The sequence below is a fragment of the Choloepus didactylus genome, chromosome 8 (assembly GCF_015220235.1).
Source record: "Choloepus didactylus isolate mChoDid1 chromosome 8, mChoDid1.pri, whole genome shotgun sequence".
Taxonomy (NCBI): Eukaryota; Metazoa; Chordata; class Mammalia; order Pilosa; family Megalonychidae; genus Choloepus; species Choloepus didactylus.
The window spans coordinates 97,694,134-97,721,768 of record NC_051314.1 but is presented as its reverse complement, the minus strand read 5'-3'; the positions used below and the strand labels follow the sequence as shown (position 1 = coordinate 97,721,768).

The window sequence follows — 27,635 nt, the reverse complement described above, 5'->3', positions numbered from 1 at the left end:
GGTCATACACACATACAATCTACCACACAAAGATCTATCAAATAGCAAATGCATATGACATATGGACTTTGACATCAAATAGACCTGCTCAAACTCCTATTCCTCTACCTACTAGCTTGGTCACCATGGGAAAGTTACCTTTTCTTCCTGATTCTCAGTTTCATCATTCATAAAATGATGTGAATTTAATACTTACTTCCTACCATGTTGTACAGATTAAATGAGAGAATATAACAAAATGGGTCTACACAGTTCCGATGCGGGGGGAAAATGAGTCAGAAATCATTATCATTTTAGATAAGCTGATTAAAGCATTTATATTCAAAGGAGGGTTACAACTCTATTTTCTTCCTTTCTGATTTTCTTCTGAGCTGGAAAGAATCAGTATTAAACCAAAGTTATAACACCAAGTTTGTTTTTACTTTGAGATATTTTCTTTCTTTTGTTAAACCAAAAGGGAAATTATTTCTTCTTAAGGTTGTTTATTTGTTCTTATATGCAAGCACAATAGAAGACAAGCTAATGAAAATTGTATTAGAAAAAGTGATCTAAATATTGCTGTCTTTTCTTAACACTATTCAAAGGCAGAAGGGATATGTTTCTAATTAAGAGTCGTCTTCATTACTACAAAGGGAAGATTCACTAGAGAAAGATAAAGCCATAATAAAATAATCAAAACTCAGCCTTTAAATAATAGCGTAGTTAAGTCTTACCTTATTAATGCCCATCGACAGGAAGTGATCCAGCAGATACCGGGCTTCTGTGAGCGTGCAAGCATTAATGACTGCAGTGACATCCAATGTCTCACCTTCTTCCTACATCAAACCAGTCAATGATGATCGTTACTCTGAGCTGGATGTATTTATACAGAAGGCAAAAGCCTCTTAAGGTATTATTCATGAATTTACCTGACAATATTAGGCTAGCTAATGAGACTATTTTGAAAAGTATAAGACATAGCTCTGCCCCAAGAAACATACAGTCTAATAGAAAAGATACCAGGGTGTACTAAATGAAATATGTGTTGTACAAATAATAAAAACTATCACAAATTCAGCAAAGAAAGCTGCTCTTTAGGCTGGAGTAGTTAGGGCAATGCTCATGGAGTTAAGTCGGAAAGAATTATTTTAGGCAGAAAGAAGGATGAAGGCAGGTTCCTGAATTTGACCTTCTATGATGAGTGCATTAAGCCATATTGGGGGTGAGGAACTAAGTTGCAAGAATATCTTCCTAGCAGAACATGAGCTTGTTTAGGAAAGTATAAATTTTTCTAAATCACCAGAGAGCAGGCAGGGAGTTGTATACATGTAAAACATAAGAATGAGATTAAACAGATAAATAAAGTCCCTGCATGTAACAATTCAAAGTGCTTTTAATGAAAAAACAATTGGAAAATATTTTCCATTAAGTCATTAAACTTTTGCTTCTTAATTTTACAAACCTTGGCTTCTTCCATCTGCATGATGTTGGCTTGACAATCAGAAATACTGTCATTGATGTAATCTATATTAGCAGTTAATGACTCCATTTCCTCATTGATATTAGCCAGATTTTTATCTCCCTCTCCATTCTCCTTGACTATCTTTTCTCTTCTTTTAGAAAGTTTCTCTCGTCTTTTTGTGAGTTCTTCCCGTTGCTATTGAGAAAACAGGTTGCATTTTGAGAAATGACATGTATCTATTCACACCAAGGACAATCAAAACAAAGAAAATAACTTGGTAAAAACAAAATTTACTCAGGAAGCAAATTTGGAAGAATAAAATTAACAGTCAGCTAAGGTAGGGAAAGAGGGGAATGTCTACTTTCTATTTTTCACACCTTGAGGAGTCTATTCATATCAGTCTCCATATTGGAAATAGTCATTTTCTGCATGATGATGTCCGTGACCCTGCGTTCAAGAAGCTGCCACTTCATGCGAGCTGTCTTGGAAGTAAACACCCGGCCAGTCAATCCTTTCCTCTGATATTTTTTTCTATAATCACATAAAACAAACAAACATAACTACTTAACATACTTATTTGACTGTGCACTGCCAAATTATGAGAAGTTTTTCATTTAAGTACAATATTTAGTTAAATATTTAGTTAAAGATTGTGTCAGGAAGAATAGAAGAATCATGTTGACCTGGTTCCGTTTGGTGTGGCCGTTGGTAAGGCCTGCACTCGTGCTACAGGAACTCTCATTTTCTGTGGGGTTCCTGCCCTTGATGCATCTGGTTCTGTGGCAGCTGCACTGGAACCCGAGTCCTGCGCAGGGGCCTCTGATGCGCTCAGCCTCCGAGTGACCTTCCCAGCCACTTTATCTGACATGGGCCTTACTTGCCGACGAAGAGCTGTAACCTAATAACAGCAAGGAGTTGCCTCAATCTCTTACACTATTAAAACACATCATTTATTTCAGTCAGAAAGTTTCCCTCAAATGGTCAACTGGATCACTGTACCTCTTCGGTTTTGCGACGAAGAACCACTTCTTGATTTCTTTTTTGGGCTTCCAAAAGTCTTAATTGATGCTACAAAATAATATTGAATAAGATGAAAAAGTAACCTGAAAGGCACAATCTTCCAACTCCTACATTAAAATATTTCCCCGCCCTTCCCACCCCACCCCCGTGAACTCTGTAAGGGATCTTAGCAGAATCTGAGTTAACAGGATCTATTGCTACAGATGTAGGTATTTTATTCCAACAAACTCAAATAAATACTGGTATAGCCATCTCTCTCTGAAAAATGAAAAGCTGTCTCTGGCCACACAATTTTATTTAGTGAACACTTATACTTATTAGGTATAGGTACCGTTCTAAGTGCTGTACAAACACTGTCTCATTTAATTTTTGTTAGACAATTTTTTTTGTTGCTGGCTGAGACACAAACAGGAAGACACAGAAAACACTATTAATTCCATCAATATCAGTTATACTATTGCTAGAAATACTAATTAGCTTAGAATATTTTCAATAGCGGCATCTTACATCATATATAATAATTATAAACTCCTTTACATATAATGAGAACATATACTAATTATATTAGCACTTTATAATAACTTTGGAAATGTTACTATCAGGGGTGAAGTAAATGGACAATAACATCTCTGTTTAATAGTCAGTATTGACTACCAATTTGTTTCTAGGTACTCTAATGATGGAGATAACTAACTGTGGATTACTTTAAGTCATATTGCAGGGATATAATTTAGGAAAGAATTTTGGAATAGGAAAAACAAAGATCCTGATTCTTATGAATTGGACTTGAGCACAAACATCCCTTTCAAGCACTTAAATTCTGAGATATAATGAACAATCCTTCATGTTTTTTTGTATCTCAAATTCAAACAGATCATTCCTCTCCTATGTATACATGGACCTCATGAGAAGGGAATTCTTTGAGAAAAGGACTCTTCTTGATGCCATATCCCCATTGCTTGTCACAATGATTCACATAGAAGCAAAATTAATAAATATTTTTAAAAATGAATGAACTATAAAAAAACAAAACTAAAATGCATAGTTTGAAACTTGTTACTACATTAAATTTCTTCCTATTAAAAATTAAATCTCAAGCTCATTCATATTTGTGTAGGATGTGCAAATATTATACTTGGTTCTCTAAGGGTTTAAAGAGTAGTATGACAAGGACCAACTTAGAAAAGGATATCAGTTTGCACACAGAGCAATAAATAAAAGGGAGAAGGAGTCTGAATGTGAGCATCTTTGTATATAATTAGCCAGCCTCAAATTTTTCTAGTAGAACATGGACATCAAATGCTACGAGTAAAATTCAAAAGTTCCATCCAGAGTTTATTGTAAGATATTGATCCCTCTATATCTCATATGAATTTATAATAAAAAAAAAATCTTGCATACCTTGTGAAGAAATTATTCCTAGCATACAAAGTGTTCATTAAAAACAAAATAAATAATCAAAATCTTGGAGTAATGTCCAAATTAGCCAAATGTCCATCAATTTACGAATGCATAAACAAAATATGGTACATCCATATAATAGAATATTATTCAGTCATTGAAAAAATAAAGTACTGATATATTCTACAAAAATACACGAATCTTGAAAATGTCATTCTAAGTGAAAGAAGACAGACACAAAAAACTACATATTATATGATTCCATTTACATGAAATGTCCAGAAGAGACAACAGATTAGTGTTTGTCAGGAGCTGGGGAAAAGGAGGAATGCAGAAGGACTGCTAATCTATATAGAGTTTCTTTTTGGAGTAATGAAAATATTCTGGAATTAGGTAGTGGTAATGGTTGCACAACTTAGTGCATATACTAAAAATCACTAAGGGGAAAATTTATGATATGTGAATTATATTTCAATTTTTAAAAAGCAACATTTGGTGGGGGAAACCAGATAGGCAATGTATTCAAATGGTGCTTCTATTTGATTTCAATAGGAATATATTGGTAGAAACAAAACCTAAATTGCCTAGAAAGACAATGTGACAAAATGAATGGATTACTAAAGCATGACATGCTAGGAAAAATAAATATAACCATAAATATGGGGGGGGGGGTCTTCTTGCCAAAATATCTACTTTTCTACCTCATTATTCTCTCCTCTGTACCACCTTAATTTTCCTCTTTACCTTCCAAAGTAGATTCACACTTTCTAAAACATGCTGTGCGCCCAGGGAGCATTGAGAAAAAAATTGAGCAAGAAAAACCAAGCAATGGTTAAAAGCTAATTGATCACAGGGAAAAGAGGGTGATGTCCTCTTCATTTAAGAAAAATTATACATAAATATATAACTAGAAGTTTCTCCGTTTAAAGAAATAACAAAAAATTTGGAATAAAGAAGAAAAAACTCAACCACAACCTTTAATAACTCTAACACAACTACAGCTAGCAAGTCGGTGTATACATTTCAACATTGTCTCTGATTGTAATCAAATATGCATACATTAAATGCAACTTTACATTTAATATCAGAGAGTCATTTTTCATATCACTATACAATTTACAAATCCTAATTTTTAGTAGATGAATAACAATCCATTAAATGGGATGGATCATAATCTATTTAACTATACCCCCTACTGTGAAGCATCTCAGTTAACATTTTTTACTATTACAAATACGTCTGAAGTGAAGAGTAAAAATACACAGTAAATTTGTAGCCAGAATTCATGAAAGTGGAATTCTTGAGTCAAAACATACAAATTTTTTTATAGCTCTTAATAAAGTCTCTTCAAGTAAAGTCTGCTATGCCACCAAAAACTTTTGTAAGAATCTCTAGTGATGAAACTCTTCAGAACCATCATAAAATTGCTATCTTACATAATACTGCAACTAGTTCCTAGGTTTTCCTAGAGATAACTAGTTATTCCTTGCTATTTTCTTCTATTTTATCATCTGGGAAATAAGTTTCAAATAAAATTTATATTATACTCTTTCTCATAAATTTTACATTTAATTACTATTATTCATATAGCACAATAAATGCCATATTATAAAATGAATGCTTATTTATCCTCTTTTATCTGTATGAAATAGTTATATCAGGAAATTTTCTTCTATTTATTAAACAATGCTGTTCAATTTACATCATTCTTATATAACAGAGAGTTTACGTCCACTCACTTCTCTTTTACGTTGATCCTTTTTCAATTGCGCGATCTCTCTGTTTCTTCTAGACTCTGTCAGTCTGGCTTTCTCTTGTTCTTCTTTCATTTGTTTCATTAGGCGAACCTAAAAAAATTAGGCATATACACCTATGGGAATTACGTTATTACAGCATTCATTAAACAGTATGTCTGGAAGTAAATTCTTAAAATGCTGAATGCTTAACATGGAAATATGTGGAATTTTTCTGCACATTTAAATGGCAATTCTTATTTTTGCAGAACATAGAAAACTTATTCTAATATATTTCTATCAAATGCTTAGTGCTTTATTTAAATTTTTTTTATATCCAATGTTCAGTTGTCCCATAAATTGAATGAAATTTTGGTACTTAATATCAGTAACTATGTGACCTTGAATGAGATACTTAACCTCTCTAGACTTTGGTTTCCTCATCTATAAAATGGAGATAATAGTTCCACTGCATTGGACTGTTGTGAGAATTGAATGTTTTTATATATATATATATAGTGCTTACAACAGTGCCAGACACATAGTAAGCACTTAATAAATGTTAACTATTGTTGTTGCTATCAGCAACCATGTAACATTTCAATCTGCTACTTCCTAAATCATTTTATGTTTGCAATTTTAAAGCAACTGCATTGATTTTGATGTCAGGTGTTAAGAGGAAAAGATCTCACTTAAAAAAACAAAAAAGAGGTAACAGTTCAGGATTTACATATCCTCTGTGCTCAAGGAAAGAAAATCTGTACTTTTCTAAGCATGGAATGTGAAACACCAAATTCAGGACAGCTATTATCTTTTGGGGAAAAGGGAATATGACCCAGAAAGGATACACGGGAGGCTTTGAACACATTTTTAATATTTAATTTCTTAAACTGGAGAGTGGATATAGTGTTCATTATGCTTTACTTATGCTTTTTCGCATGTTTGAAATATATTTTATACTTTTGTTAACCTTATACAAAAGTTTCAAGAGGAGAAATATCCATCAAAGTCAGGGAAGTTCTGTTGAACCACATAATTTTCAGCTACTCCGAAGAAAGGTTTTGATGATGGACGACTACAGGAAACAACTTCTAATTGCCAAAGGAAGGGTATAATTTGCAAAAAGACTGGGTTATCTTTTACTGAATATGGAAAGAGCCACAATAATTGTTTTTTTCTCCCAAATGACCAAGCATTCATAGTACTAAAGTTTAATGGAAAATATAATCGATACCTTTGTTTTTTTCATTTCCATCACATCCTGCTGCAATTTCTTCAATTGCTTTTCATATTGAGATTGATTTTTTAGTAACCTTGCATGCTCTTTTTGAGCTGCCTGCAATCGCTGCAATTCTTTATTCATGGCTTGGAGTTTCTTTTCATATTCAGACCTAACTTTTTTTGCCTTTTCTTCTGAGTAAGATTCCACCGAACCTAAATGACCAAAGAATATTTGTATTTGTTTTTTATGAAAGACATATTTTTATTTCACTGATATATATCTCATGACCTTAGGGAAGAACTACTCTCCAAATACATGAGTTAGGAGGCCAGGGTGCCTTCAGTCGTTCTATAACTTAACCTGCTTAAGGACTATTGAAATTTTTTCTTTTTTAAATTTAAAAATAGTCCAAGCATAAATCAAGGCCATTAAAACAATTAACCACAAATTTGGGCAAACTAATTAAAGAGCATGAAAGCATAAAATAAATAACAATATTTAACATAAGACAGATTAACATCTAACGTGGCTTCTAATATTTTTATTTATTCTAAAGTAAGAAAATATAAAGAGCTATTTTGACAATTTAGGAAGAACTTTCATTTGAATAAATATAATTCTTACCTAAGTTTTGAAGCACCTGATCTCTTTCAAGTTGAGTGTCTCGAATTTTATGTTGCAACATCATTAGCTTCTCTTCATACTGCTTTTTCAGCGTCTGTAGTCTTTTCTGGCTGTTTTCTAGTTCATCAATCAGCTTTTGCTTGATTGCAATCTCACAAGTAATGTTTGCTAAGTCTGCTTGATAATTGGCTATTTATAAAAGGAGAAAATAAAAATCCTAGAGATAGGTCAAAATATCATAATTCTACCTTTCTACCTTTCAAGCAAGAGGTTGAAAAACATTTATCTACATTCAAATATTCACTTAGCAGCTATAAGGAAAATACTCTGGATAAACCAGAAAGTAAAAATTTGAACAAGATAAAGAGACCCTGACCACAATGGTCAGGGACTACAGATGTTATTTGTACTAAATAGGAATGGAAATCACACAATGACTACATCCAATAAGGGAAGGAACTCTTCATTTGCTTAGTATAGGGCATATGAAGTCAGCAGTTACAAAAGATTTCTTTCATCAAGGATGAAATGGAGAAAATTAAGAATTTTCTGTTGTGGTTTAAACAAGTTCCCCAAAATGAATTTTATGTACTAAGGCGAAAGTCAATACCTTTTTCATCTGATTCAGAATCTGATTCATCAGAGCTTTCACCCCCTTCAATGTCATCCTCATCTTCCTCGTCCTCCTCTTCCTCATCTTCATGATCACTTACTTCTTGATTTTCTTCCTAAAATGTGGGTTGTGAAAATTAACAGCACAGTATTGGCAAAGCAAACTGATTATCTCCCCAAGAGGGGACTGCCTGAGTACAAAGTACCAAAACACAAAACTTTCACTTTTAATCAGTTCAAAAATCATTCCAAATTTTAAAGTTATTACTAATAATTTTGTCTTAAATCATAGAGTACTTTATATCTCAAAGCATTCCATCCCCCCAACAAAATGCTTTCACAATGCACAACATTGAGAGTTGACAATATTTTAGAGCTCGTGTTTCTGAAGAAGCCCTCATGGAAGCAGTTTATACTGTGAGCGTGATAACCACTTCCCTCTTCTATATATAGGTTCGTACAGTTATCAGCAACCAAGAACAACCCAATCCAGTCACTAAGATTTACAGGTTCATGCTTTTATACTTACCACTTCTAATTCATTGTTTTCTCTCTCTGAGACACCCTTTTCTTCTTTCTTCTCTTGGTCTGTGTCTGTAGTATCTTCTTTACTAACCACACTATAAAAAGGAAAATAAGGGTATAGTGGTAAATTAGAGAGAAAAATTGTTCACTTTTTTCTCCCAGGTTTTTTTAAACATTAATTATTCATGAAAACAAACTAAAAGAGTTCATCATTTCACTGAGCAATGTTATAATGTCTGATGCTTCAGAGGAAAATAAAAATCATTCAGTCAATCATATACTAATTTATATCATGGAAGGAAAGCTTATTCTTCAGAAACACTGAGGAATAGATTATACACTGAAGCATGAGACCTGATGAGACTAAGAACCAGTCACGGTAATAGCCAAATGACTAAAACCTAAGGCAATTTAAACGCAAAGGAAAAAAAATCAAAACAAAGAATACATAAAACTTTTATCTTCTAAATGCAAAGAAGAAAGATTATATTTTATTGACATCTTAATAAATTTAAGAATAAATTTAAAGATTCAAAATAAATCTGCTCACAGTAAGCTTGCTTACACTGGCTATATCCATCAGCATGACCAAGCCTCCTTCCAGTAGTTCACAGGCTCTTTTTTGCTAGGTTCTCCACCATCCCTACAGCACAGAGCTGTTTCCCATTAGGGTCAGAAATAGGTCTTTGCACACCAAAACTGTCCTAAGTTCAGGCTGACCTTTAACTAGGTAGGAGATTCCAGAGCCTGCCACAAGACTCTATACAATTGGAAGCCCTTCTCTTCAGTTAGCAAGTCCTGACAGCCACATGGGCACACTGGTGTCAGGTGATGGTGATGGCTAAACTAATTCAGCCTTGGGGGCTCTGAGGAGAAGATGTAAGACTGAAGTGAGCAAAGTTTTTGCATAGCCAAATCGCACTGCTACTTTGTTGGGTTTAGCAATCCTGATAAACAATGCACAGAAGACGCACTTAGGTTCACTAAAATCGGATATTTAATCAAAGTAAATGATATTAAGAAAGTGAATTTTAAATGAATCTGCATATAAAAGATTCCTTTTTTGTGCTATAGTAACATTTAAAAATCATTAGGAATAAAAAGAATACTCAAGGCGATATTCTCCGAATATAATTTCCCAAGAAAGAGCTTAAAAGCTTCATCAGAATAGCTTCAAAACAGCTACCATTTATTTCAGATATTCTGCACTACATTAAATAATCGTCCTAATACAGAAACTTATTTTTAGCTTCTAGGCTAAAAATTTAATCTTATTTAGACCTTATATTTATTCTTACTTTAAAAATAATAATTTTGGTGGTTTTATTTACCATGCATAGCCTTTGGAAAAGTTTAAAATATTGATTTTAAAGTAATAGCTATTATAAAATGTGAAGAAAATGCACAAGAATGTGTTCCAACATGGTAGATCATACAACCTGGGAAAGCAATGCTCAAGAATTAAAAGTAGCCTACAAAGGTATATTACCTAATTTTCCCCTGGATAGTATGTGTCTTAAAATGCTAAGATGCAGTGTATAAATTCTTTAGGGAAGGGAAGAAAGGGAAGAATAAAGCTATTTCATTCATACTTTTTGCAAATGAAATGTTCAGCAATTACTTGGATATTATATCACCTACAACGGTGACATATCGTTTGCTGAACACGCACACAAAAGTACAAATACTAGGCTGCTTTGAAGGCCTTTCAAAATGGTTCATAGGTAAAAATATTTAGTAAATTATAAAGCACCCTACAAATGTAAGGAAATTTGATAATGATGAAACAATATTATATGATGCACCCCATGGTTTTTATCAAATACTGTCTCATAAACTCTAACATTAAACTCTAGGTCCCTATTCTCACAGATATTTTGTACTTAAAATAAAATATATATAAATACTTTTCCTTTGTAATCCCTAAGAGGAGTCTGTAATTTACATTTATTTATGTGATCATTTATTTAAAGTCTCTCTTCCTCAGTAGACCATAAACTCCATGAAAGCAGGGACCATTGTCAGTTTGGCTCAGCATTACATCACCCAGTATCAAGGGCCTGGCATATAATAAATGTACAATAAGTATTTGTTGAATTAATAAATCCATATGATTGTGCATGAGCACATCTGTTTATACACGCATGTGTCTCAGCACTAGTTATCTGGGAATGGAATGTCACGGGTTGAAAGATGCATAAAGATCCATGGAAGACAGCGTATCTCTGAAGTGAAAAGAAAGTACCTGTAGGAATACCAATAAAATAATCTTCTAACTGGAGAGGAATCAAGTAAATTATATCAGGGTTCCATGAGTATTGTTAAATCAGTTTGTTACAGAAAAATGTACTCGAAGAAAACTAGGAACTATCTAATGAGAACTTTTAAGACAGACAAGAAGTAATTTTATGTGATATACATAAAACGCCTTTGTTAGATTGCTTATAATATACTAGGACTGCTGATTTCCCACCATCATGCAGTTCAACTTGAAAATTGAGAAAAGCATTTCCCCTTCATCCAATCCACTCAAGCAGTGCTTTCCTTGTGGTTTAGAGCTAGGAAAGGAGAATTTGTTGGGCAGAATAGGGAAGGCAAGCACTCTACACCGCCTCTGTCCTTCTCCTTGATCAAATATCCCATCAACTCTCCCCATTCCGTCCCTTATGTCTTCTCTCTTCCTCACGTACTCCTCTATACAACCACCTTATTCGGAACACTTGACCTATCCTACCTTCCTGCATACTGCAAGTAACCAATATCCAGCTTAACAAATGCTATCTTTCCTTTCAGAGTAAGTGATTAACTCATATATTATAAGGTGCTCATGCCACTATCTGATGCAGAAAAATCAGCAGTTCTGTCTTTACATTATTAATTTACCTTTACACATCACTTTTAAGGCATATGCTTTTACAATACAAGTTGATACTTCATAACTATTGTGCTGCCAATATTCAAGATTTCCTCAATAAACTCAGGCAAATTGATATTAAAAATAACTATCAACGAGCAATGGAAGATCTCTAAGTTTCCACAACAATATACACACTGAGTCAGAATCTTGGAGCCAGAAGGAATATTATCGATCATGTGGTTTAACAGTTGATTTGACAACCTAAAAAGAAACTGTGGCCTGGGGAACTCAATTGATTCAAGCAGACTGGAACCCAGTGTCCTGACTCACAGGCCAGTATTCTAGATCCTGTGTGCAAAGTTCAGTTCGCAGACTGGGAAGCATCAGCATCGCTGGAAGCTTGTTAGAAATGAAAAATCCAGTCCTACAGAATCAGAATTTTCATTTTGGCATGATTCCCAGGAGATTTGCATGCACATTTATGTTTGAGAAGCACTTGTAGAACACCAAACTGCTCTGCTTCTGCTATCCTTTAGGGATCATATAAAATTTAGAAACAAACTCAATTTACTAAGGATATTTAAAGGACTTGAATATTTTAAGATGGGAAAATCCTTCCACACCCTACTTAAACTATACATCTTACTTTGACCTTTCAAAATAGAATTTCACAATTTCAGTGCCTTAATTTAATTCCAATGATAAACATAATGTCCTAAATTTATACTAATTAGTGAGGTTTGGTGTGACCTACAGACAATTGGAAATATATTCTAATTATAGAATACTTTAAAGAAGTTATAGAACTATGGAATATAATTATAGAATACAAATTATAGAATAGTTAAAAATTCATATAATTTTAAGTTTTCCAATATTTAATTTAACTAATTGTTACCTAGTAAGGTTCTCAAAGGGCTTATTTTAAGTAAGAGATAAAACTTCTAAGGTAGCGTGTCTAAATACTATAATATTAATTTAAAAATAGTTTTCTTCTCAGTACTTTTGACTATATAAAGATTTGCATAGAAAAATCCATGAAAAAACATTCTTTTAAGAATACAACTAGATCCTTTGAATAACCACAATTCCAAATCAGCAAAATGCAAATCTTTATTAGAGAGTTCAGAAATGTGCCTCTAGATTTCACTCAAGTTTCAAAGAGAGAAAAAGAGAATATCCTGATTTTTCTTTTCAAATACACTTTAAAAGCAAAAGTTGTTTTTCTAATTCAACATTAAGAACACTTTGTAAATCTTATCTTAGAGTGAGGCCACAGCTTCCTTTTGCTTTGCTGCCATTTTAGCATTGTTTTCTGACAAAGGTTATGCCAAATAAGGAAGAAGAGAGGAGAGAGGGGGCCAATCATGACTTAGCACATGCTGCCACAAAGTATCAATCCCCACCCAATTCATTACTCCCAGTCTGCTCGCAAGTTTCTGAAAGATACAAATTTATTGAATTTTTAAAATAATAAGTCAAATGGTGAGTTTGGGAGGTCATTTTTAGTCTTAAAAAAGGTAAGTCACCATCAAAATTGTTCTTTTTTCCTGAAAATACATGAAATTGCCTAAATTTTAATTCATGTAACTAGTGCTGATGTTATTTTTATAAAATCATCATTACTTTCAGGAGTACCCAGCTAATTCAGTCTGAAACAGTCTATAATTCTCTAAAACATTTCCTTGTGAATGGCAACTAAGTATTTAAATGACATTTAATTAAAAACCTGGAAAATATTCCAACCTTCTTTCTTCTCGACTGCTTTCCTCAAGTTTCTGTAGCCTTCAAAATCACGAGGCACAGTATTGGAAGGCCAAGCCAATGAAGGACAAACCAGACAGTAAAAAGCGAAAGTGATAAGAAGGTAAAAATGATACATGAGCTCGAAGATTTTAAAATAAATTTTAAAAGATATCATCAAAGGACAATCACAGTAAAAAGGCAATACATTTTGTATGAATAAAAGTAGAAAAACAAGCAGCATTATATCTAAGAAGAGTATATAGACTATCAGTTCAAATCATTCAGCATAAAATGTACAATCCCTGTTTATATAAGTTGATAAGAGTAAGGAGTTTTTGAATACCATTGTTTTTTTTTAAATCTGTAATAGATCAATTTTCTTAACTCCCCCCCACCAAAAAGACAACTTTCAATAATATCCTCTTTCCTTTTAAATCTTTACAAAAGATGTCTTAATGGCATTATTAAAAGAACCTCAAATAGTAATGCCTTTATACCATATTATGAAAATTCCACTAACACTATATACTAGGGTACTACTTTTTAAAAACTTGTAAACATGTAAACATCAATCAATCTAAAAAAAGAAACCCTACTTCAAAATTATACATGAAATGGTATAACAGGCAGATGAATATGGTTGTTATGGTATCAGTAAAAACTGTAATTTTATTAATCAAAAATAAAGATTTTACTTTACTAATTAGTAGAAACTAACTACCAAAAGGACATATCTAAGGCAAAGTGGCAATAAAATGGGAGATGTAGTACTTTCCATTAGAAAGATTGTTTTTTAAGCAGAAAAGTAGAAGAAAAACTACAAATACATAGTATGGACTTTGAAATATTCAATACACAAAGTTGGGTATCTTTACTCGATGCAACGTACTGAATAACAATATTTGCCTATGAACAAAAGGGTAGATATGCTAGGCTCTGACTAAGCATAGTAGCAATCTTGATATAATATACTTCTGCCCAGAATTCCAAAAGTACTTTTCAAAATTATTAATGTTTTAAAATGAAGCGATTGAGTCCAAGGTAAGAATTATTTCATCAAGCCAGTTCTCATTTTCATTTTATACCATGTGTTCTCGCATGTGATTTCTGTTGTTTGTTGGTCTGTGAATGCTTTCACAATCAGCTTATATTTACTGCAATAACAAAAAGAGACGAGCAATCTCTGGGGAATAAGCCTATAAGCGTGATATTCACCAGAGATGAAAAAGCCCAGTATAGTTACTGGGAAAGGAAATTCAAGTTACTAGCTAAGAAATCAGTATGTTTCTAGAGTTACAATCCAACACCACTAAATACAAAATATAGTGCAGTCTGATGGATGTGTGAGGTTTTTTTTAATATTTCAAGTCATTTAAAGCTAGATATCCAAAAATATGGGGATTGATATGTGAATGGTAAGTTTTCTTTATCCATAAAACAAACAGAAAAAACTTTTATGCTTAATCTAGGTTTATACTTATGATAATGAGTTACAATGGCTCTAAGGATATGGCTTTATGGTGAAGAGCCCGAATTTCCTATCTTCAACATGAAGAATTTTTATCTTACACAAGAAAGCTATATTAAAATATATGGCTGGCATGAGCTGATAAGTAGATATTACTTTAAAACTTTAGATGCCTTCCCAATTGTCTCTTTAAAAAATATTGAAATCAATACTTAAAAAAGATAGTGGATGAGGCAGAGAAGGAAACTAGTAATAACCGCTCCATAACCCAGAGGAGCTCAGTTTTTATTCCTTTTAGTTCTATTACAGTGCTTCTTCTATAGGAAAAAAGAGAAAGAGCGATTATGACAAATCTTGCCAACCATTTTAACATTCGTGTAACTGAAAAATAGGCAATGCAGTCTATCCAACTATTCAGAGGCAGCCAGCCCAGTTAGCAGGGCACCCATGATCCTCGACACACCTTTATTTTCTTACTATCTACTCCTTTGGGTTACTCTACAACAGAAAATAAGCACAGAAGGGTAGAACAGCAAACCTTAAAACCCCACATATAAGCTACTGGTTGTAGATTTGATAAAGACTTAGATGCAGAAGAAGGTGAAACTCTCCTGGTACAAAAAGGGTTGGTGGCATCCTCCTTGAACACAAACGCAGTTTCTGATGTACCTATGACCCAGCTGCCACTCTTCTACCAACTCTTACATTGTCAGAGGCCCTGTAGCACTACAACTAAAAACCAACAACAGCACAAAACAAAGTATATTAAAAGACATAGAGTTTCTAAAGAATTTCTGGATTCAGTGGGATGGAAAGGAAGCAACTATGAGAGATGGGATAGTTTAGGGGTGCTAAACCCAAAGGTCAAGCCTCAGATAGGTTTTGTAAACTCTCAGCAAATGTGGGGGTGGGGTGGGGAGTCCTGCCCTACAGGGCTTAATTTTTTTCTCCTCCATTAGATTATGCTGCCTGAATTTTGCCATTTGGATTAATGCCATCCCTTTTCAAAATTACAAACATCCCTAGAAAGGGAGCATATTGGTTATCAATCATTTTCACTGCTATGAATTCAGATGGCTTTGCTCCCATCATCTAGGTGCACCGAAAAAAACAAGAGTGTGAATTTAAGGAGATGAGAGAAGAAAATAGATAATTTTGAAATTGTGAGTATATCAGGATAGGGCAGAATTACATGAAAACTGGACCATACTGGGAGGCCACTGATCAGAAGGGAACAAGAAAGAATGCCTAAGGCAGAAATTCACATTTTTTTCCTGAAAGGTTGGCCTATACCCATGATAAGGAAGGAAGGTTTCTTTCCTCTTTTTTTGCCTTTTCCTACTCCCTCCTGAATTGCTCAGCCCAAGAATTATGAAATGGTTATAAATCATTTCATGTGAGTGAGCTAGGAAATCTGGCCACCAAGTACCTACAACATCTTCTAGAGAAAAATTAGTCCCAAGTTCCAAACAATTTTTAATTGAACTTGCTAGATGTGTAAAGTTGAGGCAGAAGCATGCAAATGATAAAATGAAGCATGTATTACAACCTAACCAGAATCAATGCATCCAGACAGGAGCTATCACCTCCAGGAATTTACTACAGAAGACTGAACACTAACTTTAGTAAAGCTGCTGTCATTTAAAACACTTTTGGAACTCTGTAGACTATTTGTTTCAATCGGTAGCAAACCCCTTGGCTAAAATGAGAGCTAATCTACATTTAAAAAATTCATAATTGAAAAAACAAAATATTCAGCTAAAAGTTACTGGGATCTAAGCATGATGAACAAAATGCTTTATCAAGCTGAATAAAATAGTACAGATTTTCATTTTTAATGCAAAGGAACGTTTGGCTATACTGTGGTAAGAAAAGCTATATGCATTTAGATATACATGGTAACAAATTCATAAACTGGCACTAAAGACTTTTATATTTATAGTTTATAGTTTCAGTTTTACAAAGATACACTATAGCATGTTTGTGAAAATGGTTTACAAAGCATTTTTTATGAAGCCCTCAGAGTTATTAATTTTTAGGAAGCATTAATTTCTTTTTTCTTATTCTAAGCTATCTTTCACTTCTTATCTGGTTTGTTCTTTTTCCTCATGATTTTTTTTTTATCTCAAATTATATTGATTTTTTAGGAGATAACTTATTTTCTTAGATTTTTATGTTTGAATCCAGTTGTTTGGTAAGTTCTTAGTATTAACATCTACTACTGTCTTTATCATAACAATTATTATAGGTAGCATTATCACTGAAACAGCCACAGTTTTTTACTTTTAAATAACTTCTGTTTTCATTATTTTTTTTACCTTAAAGTTGTTAAGAGTTCATAATAATGCAACAAGGATAAAATTTAATAATAAAGTGGTTTTTTTTTTCTTTAGTACCATTTATCAGTCAAATGTGCTTATAATCCTGCATTATCAGAAAAATAAACTGAATCAAAGGTATTAATTTTGGGTACCTATCACCATTATAAAAATGTTAAAAACAGCCTAGGTTTCTATTGGGATCCCTATTTACTTCTCATTATTCATACCCAATAGCTGATTAAAGCAATATCCCTAAATTTACCTTGAAAGCAAAGAGCAGAATCAGTTCATGACCTTGAAAATTATACTGTTGCTCACACTTACTTACTATTCTTGAACATAAGGGACCTAAACCTTTAAAAATAAGTCATATCTTTTGATATTTTGACCAACTACAGAATGGCTTGTACAACTAAATGATGCCATGTGCAAGTCTCATGTTTATTTAAGCAGTATGTTGAGTAACACTAGTTTTGATAATTCTGTGATCAGTATTTCAATTTTAACTGCCCTCCATCAAGGGAGAGCTAATCATTAAGCATTTCTTAATGCTGCCATAATCAGCCATCCATGAAAAACACCTATTAAGACATTAATATCTTAAGCATGCAATTGCAATTGCAATGCCTGCTAGCCACAGATGTGTAACTCCTTGTTTTGATTATTTCAATCATTTCTTTTTAACTCAAGGACACATAGCTGACTTCAATCAACTGACTGTTCAATTAAGACATGCCTGATTACCTAAATAAATTTCTAAATAAACTGAGCAAAACAGCAGGTATCTTAAATACTAACTACAATTCTACAACGCTTTCCCCCTAATAAACCACATGGCAAATAAGATGGCTCTGCTTCCTTTTGAATATCTAGCCAAAAATGCTTAAATTTAATTCGGCTGGCATGTTCAGAATATATTCTCAGTAAGTAATTTGACTGCACCACAGAATCAACATATCAACATGTAAAGAATTTGTGAGTATATAACCTCTCACACATTACAAGTGGTCAAATTTTCATTTTCATCCTCTTTGTACCCAGTTGATTTCAGAGGGAGATATTATTAGGATGCATGGAAGAGAAAGCCTACAACAGTGGTAAAAAGCTGAGTAACTCCTTGTTGGAAGATTTGGAAAGCCTGAAATAACATAAATAACTTCCACATAATCAAGTTAGAAGCCCAGCAGAAAATGTTGAAGAGACCAAATGGTATTAAATGACATTCTGATGGATTAGTTTAGCCTTTAGTTAAACTAATCTAGACAGGAATTAGAAGATTCATGAGACTACTTAATTGCATTAGAAAATGAGGGTGGGCGGAAACACTGAGTTGCAATGATACAGCAAGCTTTGCAGAAAACAAGATGAATGGAATGCAAAAGCAGATATATGAAGAAAGATTAAACAATTTCTAAAAGTAATTTTACCCTGTCATATTCTGAATAAAATTCATTTCCGTTTGTTACAACTATATTCATTTTTCTTACATACAAAAAGATAAACCTTAAACAATGTAGATTTGTAATGGTCAGCTAATTTAAATAATTTATTTAATTATTTACTTATTCATAATATACTTATGAGGCTATAATTTAAATAATTTATTTAATTATTTACTTATTCATAATATACTTATGAGGCTATGAATACTCATTGTAATTGCAAATTAAAATATCCTTAAAAGTAAGAAAATAGGGATGCATTAAGTAATGATTTTATAACACTACCTTTTTTTCTTCTTCTTTTCTTTCCTTTTCAGCTTCTCTAAATCTTTCTTAGCTAGATCTATAATTTCAATGGTCTCTTTGTCTGAGGATAATACAGAAGGAGAGAAAGCTGATGATCCACCGAAATATGGTGATCTTGCTGTGGCTCTTGTCAGGTTTTTTCGAAGGTTCTCATTCACTGCTTCACTTTCTAATAATTTTGCCCTGGTAAATAAAAATATATTTAAATAGGGAACATTTTACATGAGCTGTTTTGCATGCTAAAAAGTTTTCCAAAATGTATTTCAATATTGCTGCAGGCAGTTTTTGTTGTTGCTGTTGTTTTAAACACATGTAGTTCACAAACATTAATTTTTAGGATATTTTGATGATTCCCTGATTGAATAATCATCAATCTGGTATTCTAGTGTGCAAAAGAAGTCTACATCTTCAGGTGTCAGTGATAATTAGATTAGTTTAATTCTGGACAGTAGGTACCGGTTGTCCTTGCTCTGTAAGCCCATTATTTAAACATAAAATATACAAGCAGCATAATTCCCTTCTTTCACTTTGTCATTCATCATTCAGTAACAGCATTTCCAAAACTTTGCAAGGAACTTAGTCTAGCTTGCCCCTAACTAGCTGAGAGACATCTGGCTCCTGAATATGGAGCGGGAAAAGACAATGTCTCTAAAGAAACCTAAGTTTGATCACTGAAGACAATCTTTTGTTTGCTCAAGCAGACCTAATAATGACAGGAGAATAATCTACAGATTATCAGTAATATTAGAAATCATGGAATAATGAGTTCTTTAAAAGGGCAAGGCTCTTGGGACTAAAAGGGATTCAGAAAGTCCTCTAGGCCAGTCCCTTTACTTCTATTTAATTGAAAACATCAAGAACACAATTATCTCTTAAACGTAATAGATTTTCAAGGTCAATTTGGTAAAAAGGTGGTTGAGAGAGGGCTATAAGGAGAAAATACTATCTTCTGTATCTGTCTCAACACTGTATTAACTAAACACGTTTGCCGTATGTTCAGATATTTCAGAGGAAGTTGCTGGAACATTTGCAGCTACTAAACCCTGGAAGACACAGTCAGCTCAGTGTTTTTTCATTGTCTGCCAATTCATGACACTCTTGATACCAGCTAGAGACAGAGTATACATAATATCAGTGAATACATGTTTCAGGCAACGTCCCATACATTATTTAATGCAACTATTTTACCATATATCTGGTGTCACATGTAAGCAGAACAACAATTACAGCATTTTTGAATGCTTAAATAGCCGTGTAGACTTCTGGGTTAATCCAATGAGCTTGAAAATTGTTTTAAAGAAAATTCTGAATATAATGCTATGACTTTTTTATATTGAGAGGGAAGCCTAAGTATAAAAACTCAGTATACCTATAAAAACTCAAAGTCAAAATTCATGATTATCAAACAATAGCAAAGTGCAAACAATACTTAACATTTTTCTATATTTTCAATACCTAGCACAAAGCCTGGGTACATAATAAGTATTTAAGGAATCTTTTAAATGAATGAAAGTATAATAAATCAGTTAAAACAATTATGTTCTGTCTTATAATTGGGTCATTAATATAATAATCTGATAGTTCTTTTTTTGGTGGGGGGGTGGGGAGAAAGCAGGGAGTAGTTATTACCTGGTTGCAAAAGTTTGCATTTGGCAGGAGCATATTCAATACTTCTTTGATCCTAGTGCTAAAAAAGCTGAAAGTTTTTGAAGCTCAGCTCCACAAATCCCAAGCTACAGTAGCAGAATCTGCTTTTGGTAAACTTTGTAAAGATAACTTCTCTATCTTTCCCTTTGTCTTTCTCTCTCTCTCTCCCTCTTCCTACTCACTCATCCACCCAGTTGATGTGAAATGCTGCATTTTATTGAACAGGAGACCAAACAGTGAGGCAGGAGGTGATGTGCACAGACTTCCTGGGGAAGAAGTACACTAAGGGCTTGCATCTCAGCTCTGTCACTCACTGGAGCTTGAGCCACTAGTCTCTAAACTCTCCACTCTTTCCCTTGTAAAATGGAGATGAAAATATATACTTCTCTAGGATTGTTATGAGGATTAATGACATAATGAATTTAAAGCTCATTTAACTGATATTGTATTTACCAAATAACTATCTCATCAAAAAGTTGAAAACAACATAATTATCCAACAAGAGAATTAGCTAAATAAACCAGTATCAACCACATGGTAGTCCTATGTGGAGCCATTCAAAAATCATTTTAGAAAAATATTTGCTAATATTGAAAAATTCTCATATTATTACATTTCAAGGAACGGGTAGCAAAGTAATATATGCACGCTGATGTCAATTTTGCTATAAAACACGTATTGAAAAAATATTGAAGAATACTCAGAAATGTTTACATTAATTCTTAGAATGGTGGGAATATGGGTGATTTAATTTTCTTTTTATACTTTCCTATATTTTCAAAAATTTCTACAAAGTTTTAAGCCTGAAAAAATATAAGGATTATATAAATAAATAGTGACTATTACTATTTCACAAATAACATGTCATGTAAGTTTATTAAAAGGTGACTACTATTATTTTTAAATTAGAATAAAGCAGAATATAAATATTACAAGTTGCAACACATCAACATACATTTATATTAAGTTTAAGATGAAAATAAAAAGACAGCAAGTTTTGATGGAAATGTGGACTGGAGGAGGATTTAGTAATAAAGAGGGAATGTGAGAACTTGGACCTAAATAGTAATAACACATTAGGCCTTTAAAGTACTTTTCAATTTAAGAATTTTTACATTTTTTTATTTGAGACTCATAATAATTCTGTAAGACTAGCAGGTATTACCTCATTTTTACAGATGAACAAACTGAAGTTCAGAGACATTCGGTAACTTGCCCAAGATGACACACCTTATTAATAGAAACTTGAATTCCAACCCAGGTAATCCAATTTGAATTCATGGCTCATGTATGCTTACCACATATATAAATTATTTTACATAATAAATTATAGTCCTGGGATTCTAGAAGACTACTCCCCAGGGGTGGGAAAAACCTAATTAAAGGGTGATCAAAGAAAAGTTGGGAAAGTGGAAGAAACTATTAACCTACACCAGAAAAGATTTGATCACTGATTGAACTCAGGATTTATGAGTCATCTCCACTCTGTAAATGGCTTAAAGAATGATCTTGACTCAAGACCTTGAAGAAGGAAGATATTAGATGCTGCATTTAGCCACAAGACTGGGTGACATGATTCAGGCAATTTTCCAGGAAATAATGACAGTAGTCAAGCCACTTGTCCAATAGTGAGATCATGCCTACATATAGCCCTAGAATAAAAGACAGAGGAAAGGAAATGGAGCATACGAACCAGAGCATGTATTCAGCTTTAACAATTGGCCAGTGCCACAGAAATAAAAGGGATAAAGGGAAGCAGGCTGGGAGCAGGAAGAGGATCTCTAGGAATAAATAGACACAGATATCAGTTGTGTCTCAAGGAATGTTTAACATAGCCTCTACAAGGTGCAGAAAGACTGGTCAGAGAACAAAGCTTCAGTGGTAGGCAGGGAAGAGGACGGTCAAGACAGGAGAGAGACTGCAAGTCCAGGTTGGCTGCTGAGGAGAACCAGGACCCAATGTTCCAAGGGTCTCTGTCAAAAAGGTAAAGCCTGGGAAACAGGTTTAAGAATGGTCTAACCATTGCAAAAATTACACCAGGGCAAACTGAGTGAGGAGAGGGAGTAAAAATAAAAATAAAAATAAAAAGGGAAGCATTATTTGATAACTTTACCACCCATATCAGATGTCTTTGTATTTCTGTTCACTTTTTTAAACATTTAAGGGATCCAGTGTGCCTTGTGGTATCTGAAACAGTAGAGACAGTACTCATCTCAGTTTGAGAACCTCTAGAATACTCAGAGGAAGAGAGGGGGAAAGAAAACACAAATACAAGATGGGGAAGTGTTTTGGTAGCTCAGAAAGATGGTATCTTCCCCACTTGTTTAGTCTCTGACAGCGGGTAGCAGAAGTGAAATTTTAACTACCTAGATGTTCTCCATAGAGCTGACTGCAGTTTTACTTCAAGATAAAGTACCTCAGCATCAATACAAACTATGGAACCTGAAAAATATAGGAAAGATTGGTGTCCTAGAGACTCTTTCCCACCCCTATTCTCCAAGGCTGGGCTCAGTCTCTACATCTGCCATGCAAGACATGGGCATTTATGACATGTGACTATTTCTGTATATCTCCCAACCTAAACAATGAACTCCTTGTTTATGTCACATTTGCCTCCAGCCTATAGCAAGGTGCTTGGCATATAATGAGCATTTGGGAATGTTGCATGAAGGGCAAGTGAATGAATGAACCTCTGTATGTATCAGAGAGAAGCAGGCAAACTGTTAGGTATGCAATGATCCACACATACAGAATACTGAAGAAACATAACAGGAAATTGGAGGTGACTTGTAGATGTTGATCTATTGCCAAATAGTAGGGGAAGAGTTAAAGGGTAGGGAAGCACCAAAGAACTTCACCAATATTAATTAAGTCTGTCCTGTATGTCAGGTTAAGTAAGCTTCTGATTAGCAATATAATAATAAGAGTAGGAGGATACATCATGGGAAAAGCAAGGATCTATCCCCCTAAGTTAACTGGACCAAAGGGCTGAAAACCATTGTGAAAATCTGCTGAACAGTAAGCCCAACCAATAGCAACATTACTGCACTGCAAAACCAAACATGTGATTATATATAACAAAACATGAACTATACCTGAGATCTTCAATTTCTTTGATATAATTGTGAATCATATTACTAATCTCCTCATTGCCTTCACCTGTGAGATAAAATATAAAACTAAGAATTTCCTTTAAATTAATAAGACTTCAACAAAACCAAAGACAAGAAACAAAGTTATAGAAATAGAATTACAATAAAATGCTTTAAAACACAATTCTCACAGCAAATTTCCTGCCCTTAATTACATAAGCAGACAGTAAGATAAAACAAAGGACAAATTTTGTTTATATAAGAATGTAATATAAAAATAATTAGGTATTTACCTTAAAATCACAGATTGTGTCTAGTTTGGCATTTCTATTTTTTGAGGAGTTGCTTCAACTATTCTAGGTGATTAATATGATGGTGTGGAACTGTATAAACCCTAGAAAAGCATGTTCTTAAGTTTAATCCATTCCTATGGGTGTGGACCCATTGTAAATAGGAACTTTTGATGAGGCTACTTCAGTTAAGGTGTGACCCACCTCAATCAGAATGGGTTCTAATCCTATTACTAGAGTCCTTTATAAATGCAATGAATGCAGAGGAAAAAAAGAGAAAGGCATGGAAGCTGAAATCAACAAAACTCAGAAGAAAAGGAAGAGACCAGCAGATGCCACCATGTGCCATGCCATGTGGCAGAGTAGCCAAGGATCACTGGTAGCCAGTCTTCGGAAAGAAAGCATCACCTTGATGATGCCTTCATTTGGACATTTTCTCAACCTCAAACTGTAAGCTAATGAATTCCCATTGCTTAAGCCATTTCGTGGTATCTGCTTTATGCAACCTAAGAAACTAAAACAATTGGTGAGGACAAAGAATGTTCCCTACCCTTCAGAAGTTATCCCTCACTCATCCCACTCTATATACATACCTGCTCTGGCAAGAACTTGGTTAGCTTGATCACTAACAAGCTGTGTGATTCTGGTCCTCAATGCATCAACCGTCTCTTGCATGGCTTTAATTCTTACACGCAGGTTATTATTTTCAGTCTGTAGCATGGCGTTCTCGTGAAACATGTCATTTATACTTTCCACACCCTCCTCATCAATTATTCTTTTACCCTAGAAAAGGAAAATATTTCATGTTGGTTGAGGGACCTCAAATACATAAGAGTTTTGTTTAGGATACAATTTTGTTCTGTAACTGTGTAATTCAATAACCAAGAACGCTTTTAACTTACCAGCCCCAAGGCAAGAGATCTTTCTCCCTTTACTACAGCCCTCCATAGTACATTTGTCATTAAAGAATTGATTGCATAGGAAGCCTTTTGGAAAAAGAGGTCAGTCAAGATGGTAGACCAACTATCATTAAAGACTATCAACAAGGAAGAATGGAGAATGCTACCTCCAAAAGGAAGGAGGTCTTTATTTTGTCAGCCAAGAGATTTCAGACACATATATGTGCAAGTCACCACAAAAGGCATCATTGTGTTCGCAACATGCCAGGCTTAGATGTATCACAAAATGCAAAGTCAACTCCATTAACTTACTGTTTTGTACTCCATGAGCTCCATCTGAAGTCGTGTGATCTCGCTACGGAGTGCATTGATTTGCTGGCTAGCTCTGTCCTGATTGACCATCACCTTGTTCTTGATATTTCTAGCTCGATTAGCATATTTCAGGGTGTTTAAAGTTTCCATAAAATCTCTGTCTGAAGGGCTGACACATGCTATCATGATTGTTTGGCTGAAAGTTACAAAGAATAATTAGGTTTACAGATTAAAAGCAAATAAAACACTGAAAATAATCACTTAAATTCCTGCCCTTTAAACAGCATATTTTCAAGACGCCAAAGATTAATGCTGCTAACTTAGAAACAAAAGCAAATTTTAAAGCTCCCATGCTTTAAAACTATCTCAAGGAAAAAGAATATGTTTACTTAGGTAAAATTGGAGAAATGAATTTATATTATCCCTCTTTAATCCATAAAGCCTTAAGAAAATACAAATACATACATTTATTTCTCACCTCTTTATAAAGTTTTTGAAGCAGTACACACAGAATAATTATTCTAAAATCTAATCTACCTAGAATATGATAACTTGAACATCTAAAAACATTTCTTTCACTATTTACCTATTATTCCAGATAATAAAATCTTTCTTCCTTTTATTTAATCTTATGAATCCTGACTTTTTGGTGCCAGCAAAGAATTACACAAAATCTAATCACATCTGAACAAAAAGAGTATTTATTATATTCTAAGGTTTCATAATATAACATCATTTGTGAATGAATGACCCAAATCCCAGGGTTGTACTATAATTAAGTTTGGGGCCAGATTATCTGGAAAAAATGAGAAACATTACTTTACGGTCATAATAAATTGCTTTACCAATCTGAACCGCTTAGTGTGCCCCAGTTATTACATCTGACTATGAAATTCCAATGGGCAATATTATCATTATTAATATATTAAAATTTTCTAGAACCTGGTATCAGACCCTAAACTCCTAGATAAGAAAGACCATAGGTTTTATTCATCAGTGTACTTCTAAGCATATAACTTACATTTGGGTCATTGATAATTGTGAGTGTAATATTTATTTATTGGGGATCAGAAAGTTAAGATAATCTATGTCTCTCTAGCTCTCTCTTTTGATTAACAAGACAAGGTAGTCAAGTGAGAGTAGCCAGGTTACTCAAAGTGCACACCCTAGACCAGTGCCAATCTGTAAACTATCTGTATTGGTTTGTGATGAGATAAGTACAGAAATTGAAAGTATGCATTCTAGAAATATTTACAGCATTTCATCTGGCTGTAGTCAGTGGAGGCATTTCATTGAATAGGGTATAGATAATTCACGTGTTTTTGAATTAACATGGTGACTTACAAATGGTGCAAGCGCAGTCATGTGCAATATCAAATTGGGGGGAGAGGGATACTCGTCTTTCACAAATACTTGGAGAAACACCAGTGTCAAGTATGTAATGAGAATGGTGAAGTGATAAATGAAAGGAACTGGCCAAGACAGACTGTATAGGGGAAATGTCACATATTAAATAAACAAAACCCAAAAGATATAAATTTCCAAGAACAGTTGAATTTATGGAAAATTTAAAGAAAACATTAAAACAGCTTAATTTTGAAGTTTATGTAAAAACCAAAACTGTATCATTTAAATATATTATGTAATACTTTATTATGTTTTTATATTTTATATTGTATATTACATTATATTATACTATACTATTCTATAAAATACTGTATATATCGAAGAAAATACATCACAATATTAGCAGTATCTATCTCAATGTATTAGAAATAAAATTGATTTTATTCAAGCTTTATACTTTTCTTTATTTTCCAAAATTTTTGCTGTAAGCTTGTGATTATCTTAAATATTGTAAATGTATGAAAATCAGATGGGTAAAAAAAAGTCAGCAAGTTATGCACATAAATATATACAGCTTATTTTTAATATGTCATATTAATTTTCTCTTGTTTAATTTGTCTAAAATTTATCAAATGAATGTATTTCCCTCTCCTGGGATTATGCAAACTACAAAGCTTTTGAACTAGAAGTTCAATCCTAAAATTTTAATCAGGAATTAAAGTTCACTAAGGATGGACTCATTCAGGAAATGAGTGAGGAACAAAGACTATTTATCCGTAGCCTATCTAAAACAAAGAATAATTCAAGACCCACAGTGAACATAACTTACACAAACTGATCAGAGGGCAAGCAACCTTTCAAAAGCATTGAAACTTATAAGAAGGAAGGGGGATGTTTATTATCTCTGCTTTGCCTTATAGTTAAGAAATAAGTATACGAAGGGCTACAATTTAGAAAAATTGAAAAAAATTATAGTTTGGCTTAAAACACATAAATTTTTTTTGTGTTATAATAAGACTCAGGGACACTGAAGACCAGATTGAAAAGAACAGAAGTAAGAATGATGCAATGCAGTCCATACACAAGGCATGCTAAAAGAGAAATGAGTTGAAACAATGCCAAAATTACATAGAAGAAAGAAACATAAGAATGATACTGAATTTCATGAAGCAAAACTTTATTTCTTAGCTCAACAGTTTTCAAACCTAAATAGATTTAACATTATCCAAATTTTTTAAATAATAGTTCTCAAAAAAAGTTTGCAAGTTAATTACCAGAGCATTATACAGCATCTAATGACCTTTTTAGTAAGCGTGATTTGCTACACTGT

General features: G+C 33.4%; 1 protein-coding gene across 17 annotated transcripts in view; it reads right to left on the bottom strand.

Annotated features, from left to right (window-relative positions):
* Positions 1–27,635, bottom strand: part of KIF21A (kinesin family member 21A) — a 161,364-nt gene that overhangs the window by 35,292 nt on the left and 98,437 nt on the right. For 9 of the 17 annotated variants that reach the window (XM_037845822.1, XM_037845823.1, XM_037845824.1 and 6 more), the window contains 15 exons: positions 24,959–25,154; positions 24,341–24,530; positions 23,461–23,524; positions 18,698–18,901; positions 13,182–13,220; positions 8,583–8,673; positions 8,052–8,169; positions 7,442–7,630; positions 6,830–7,029; positions 5,602–5,709; positions 2,441–2,509; positions 2,125–2,339; positions 1,819–1,972; positions 1,442–1,636; positions 714–815 (listed from right to left, as the gene is read on the bottom strand). In XM_037845822.1, the coding sequence (XP_037701750.1) occupies positions 714–815; positions 1,442–1,636; positions 1,819–1,972; positions 2,125–2,339; positions 2,441–2,509; positions 5,602–5,709; positions 6,830–7,029; positions 7,442–7,630; positions 8,052–8,169; positions 8,583–8,673; positions 13,182–13,220; positions 18,698–18,901; positions 23,461–23,524; positions 24,341–24,530; positions 24,959–25,154 (2,134 nt within the window). The remainder of the gene's footprint in view (positions 1–713; positions 816–1,441; positions 1,637–1,818; positions 1,973–2,124; positions 2,340–2,440; positions 2,510–5,601; positions 5,710–6,829; positions 7,030–7,441; positions 7,631–8,051; positions 8,170–8,582; positions 8,674–13,181; positions 13,221–18,697; positions 18,902–23,460; positions 23,525–24,340; positions 24,531–24,958; positions 25,155–27,635) is intronic. The other 8 variants (XM_037845826.1, XM_037845827.1, XM_037845838.1 and 5 more) reach the window with 1 other exon arrangement.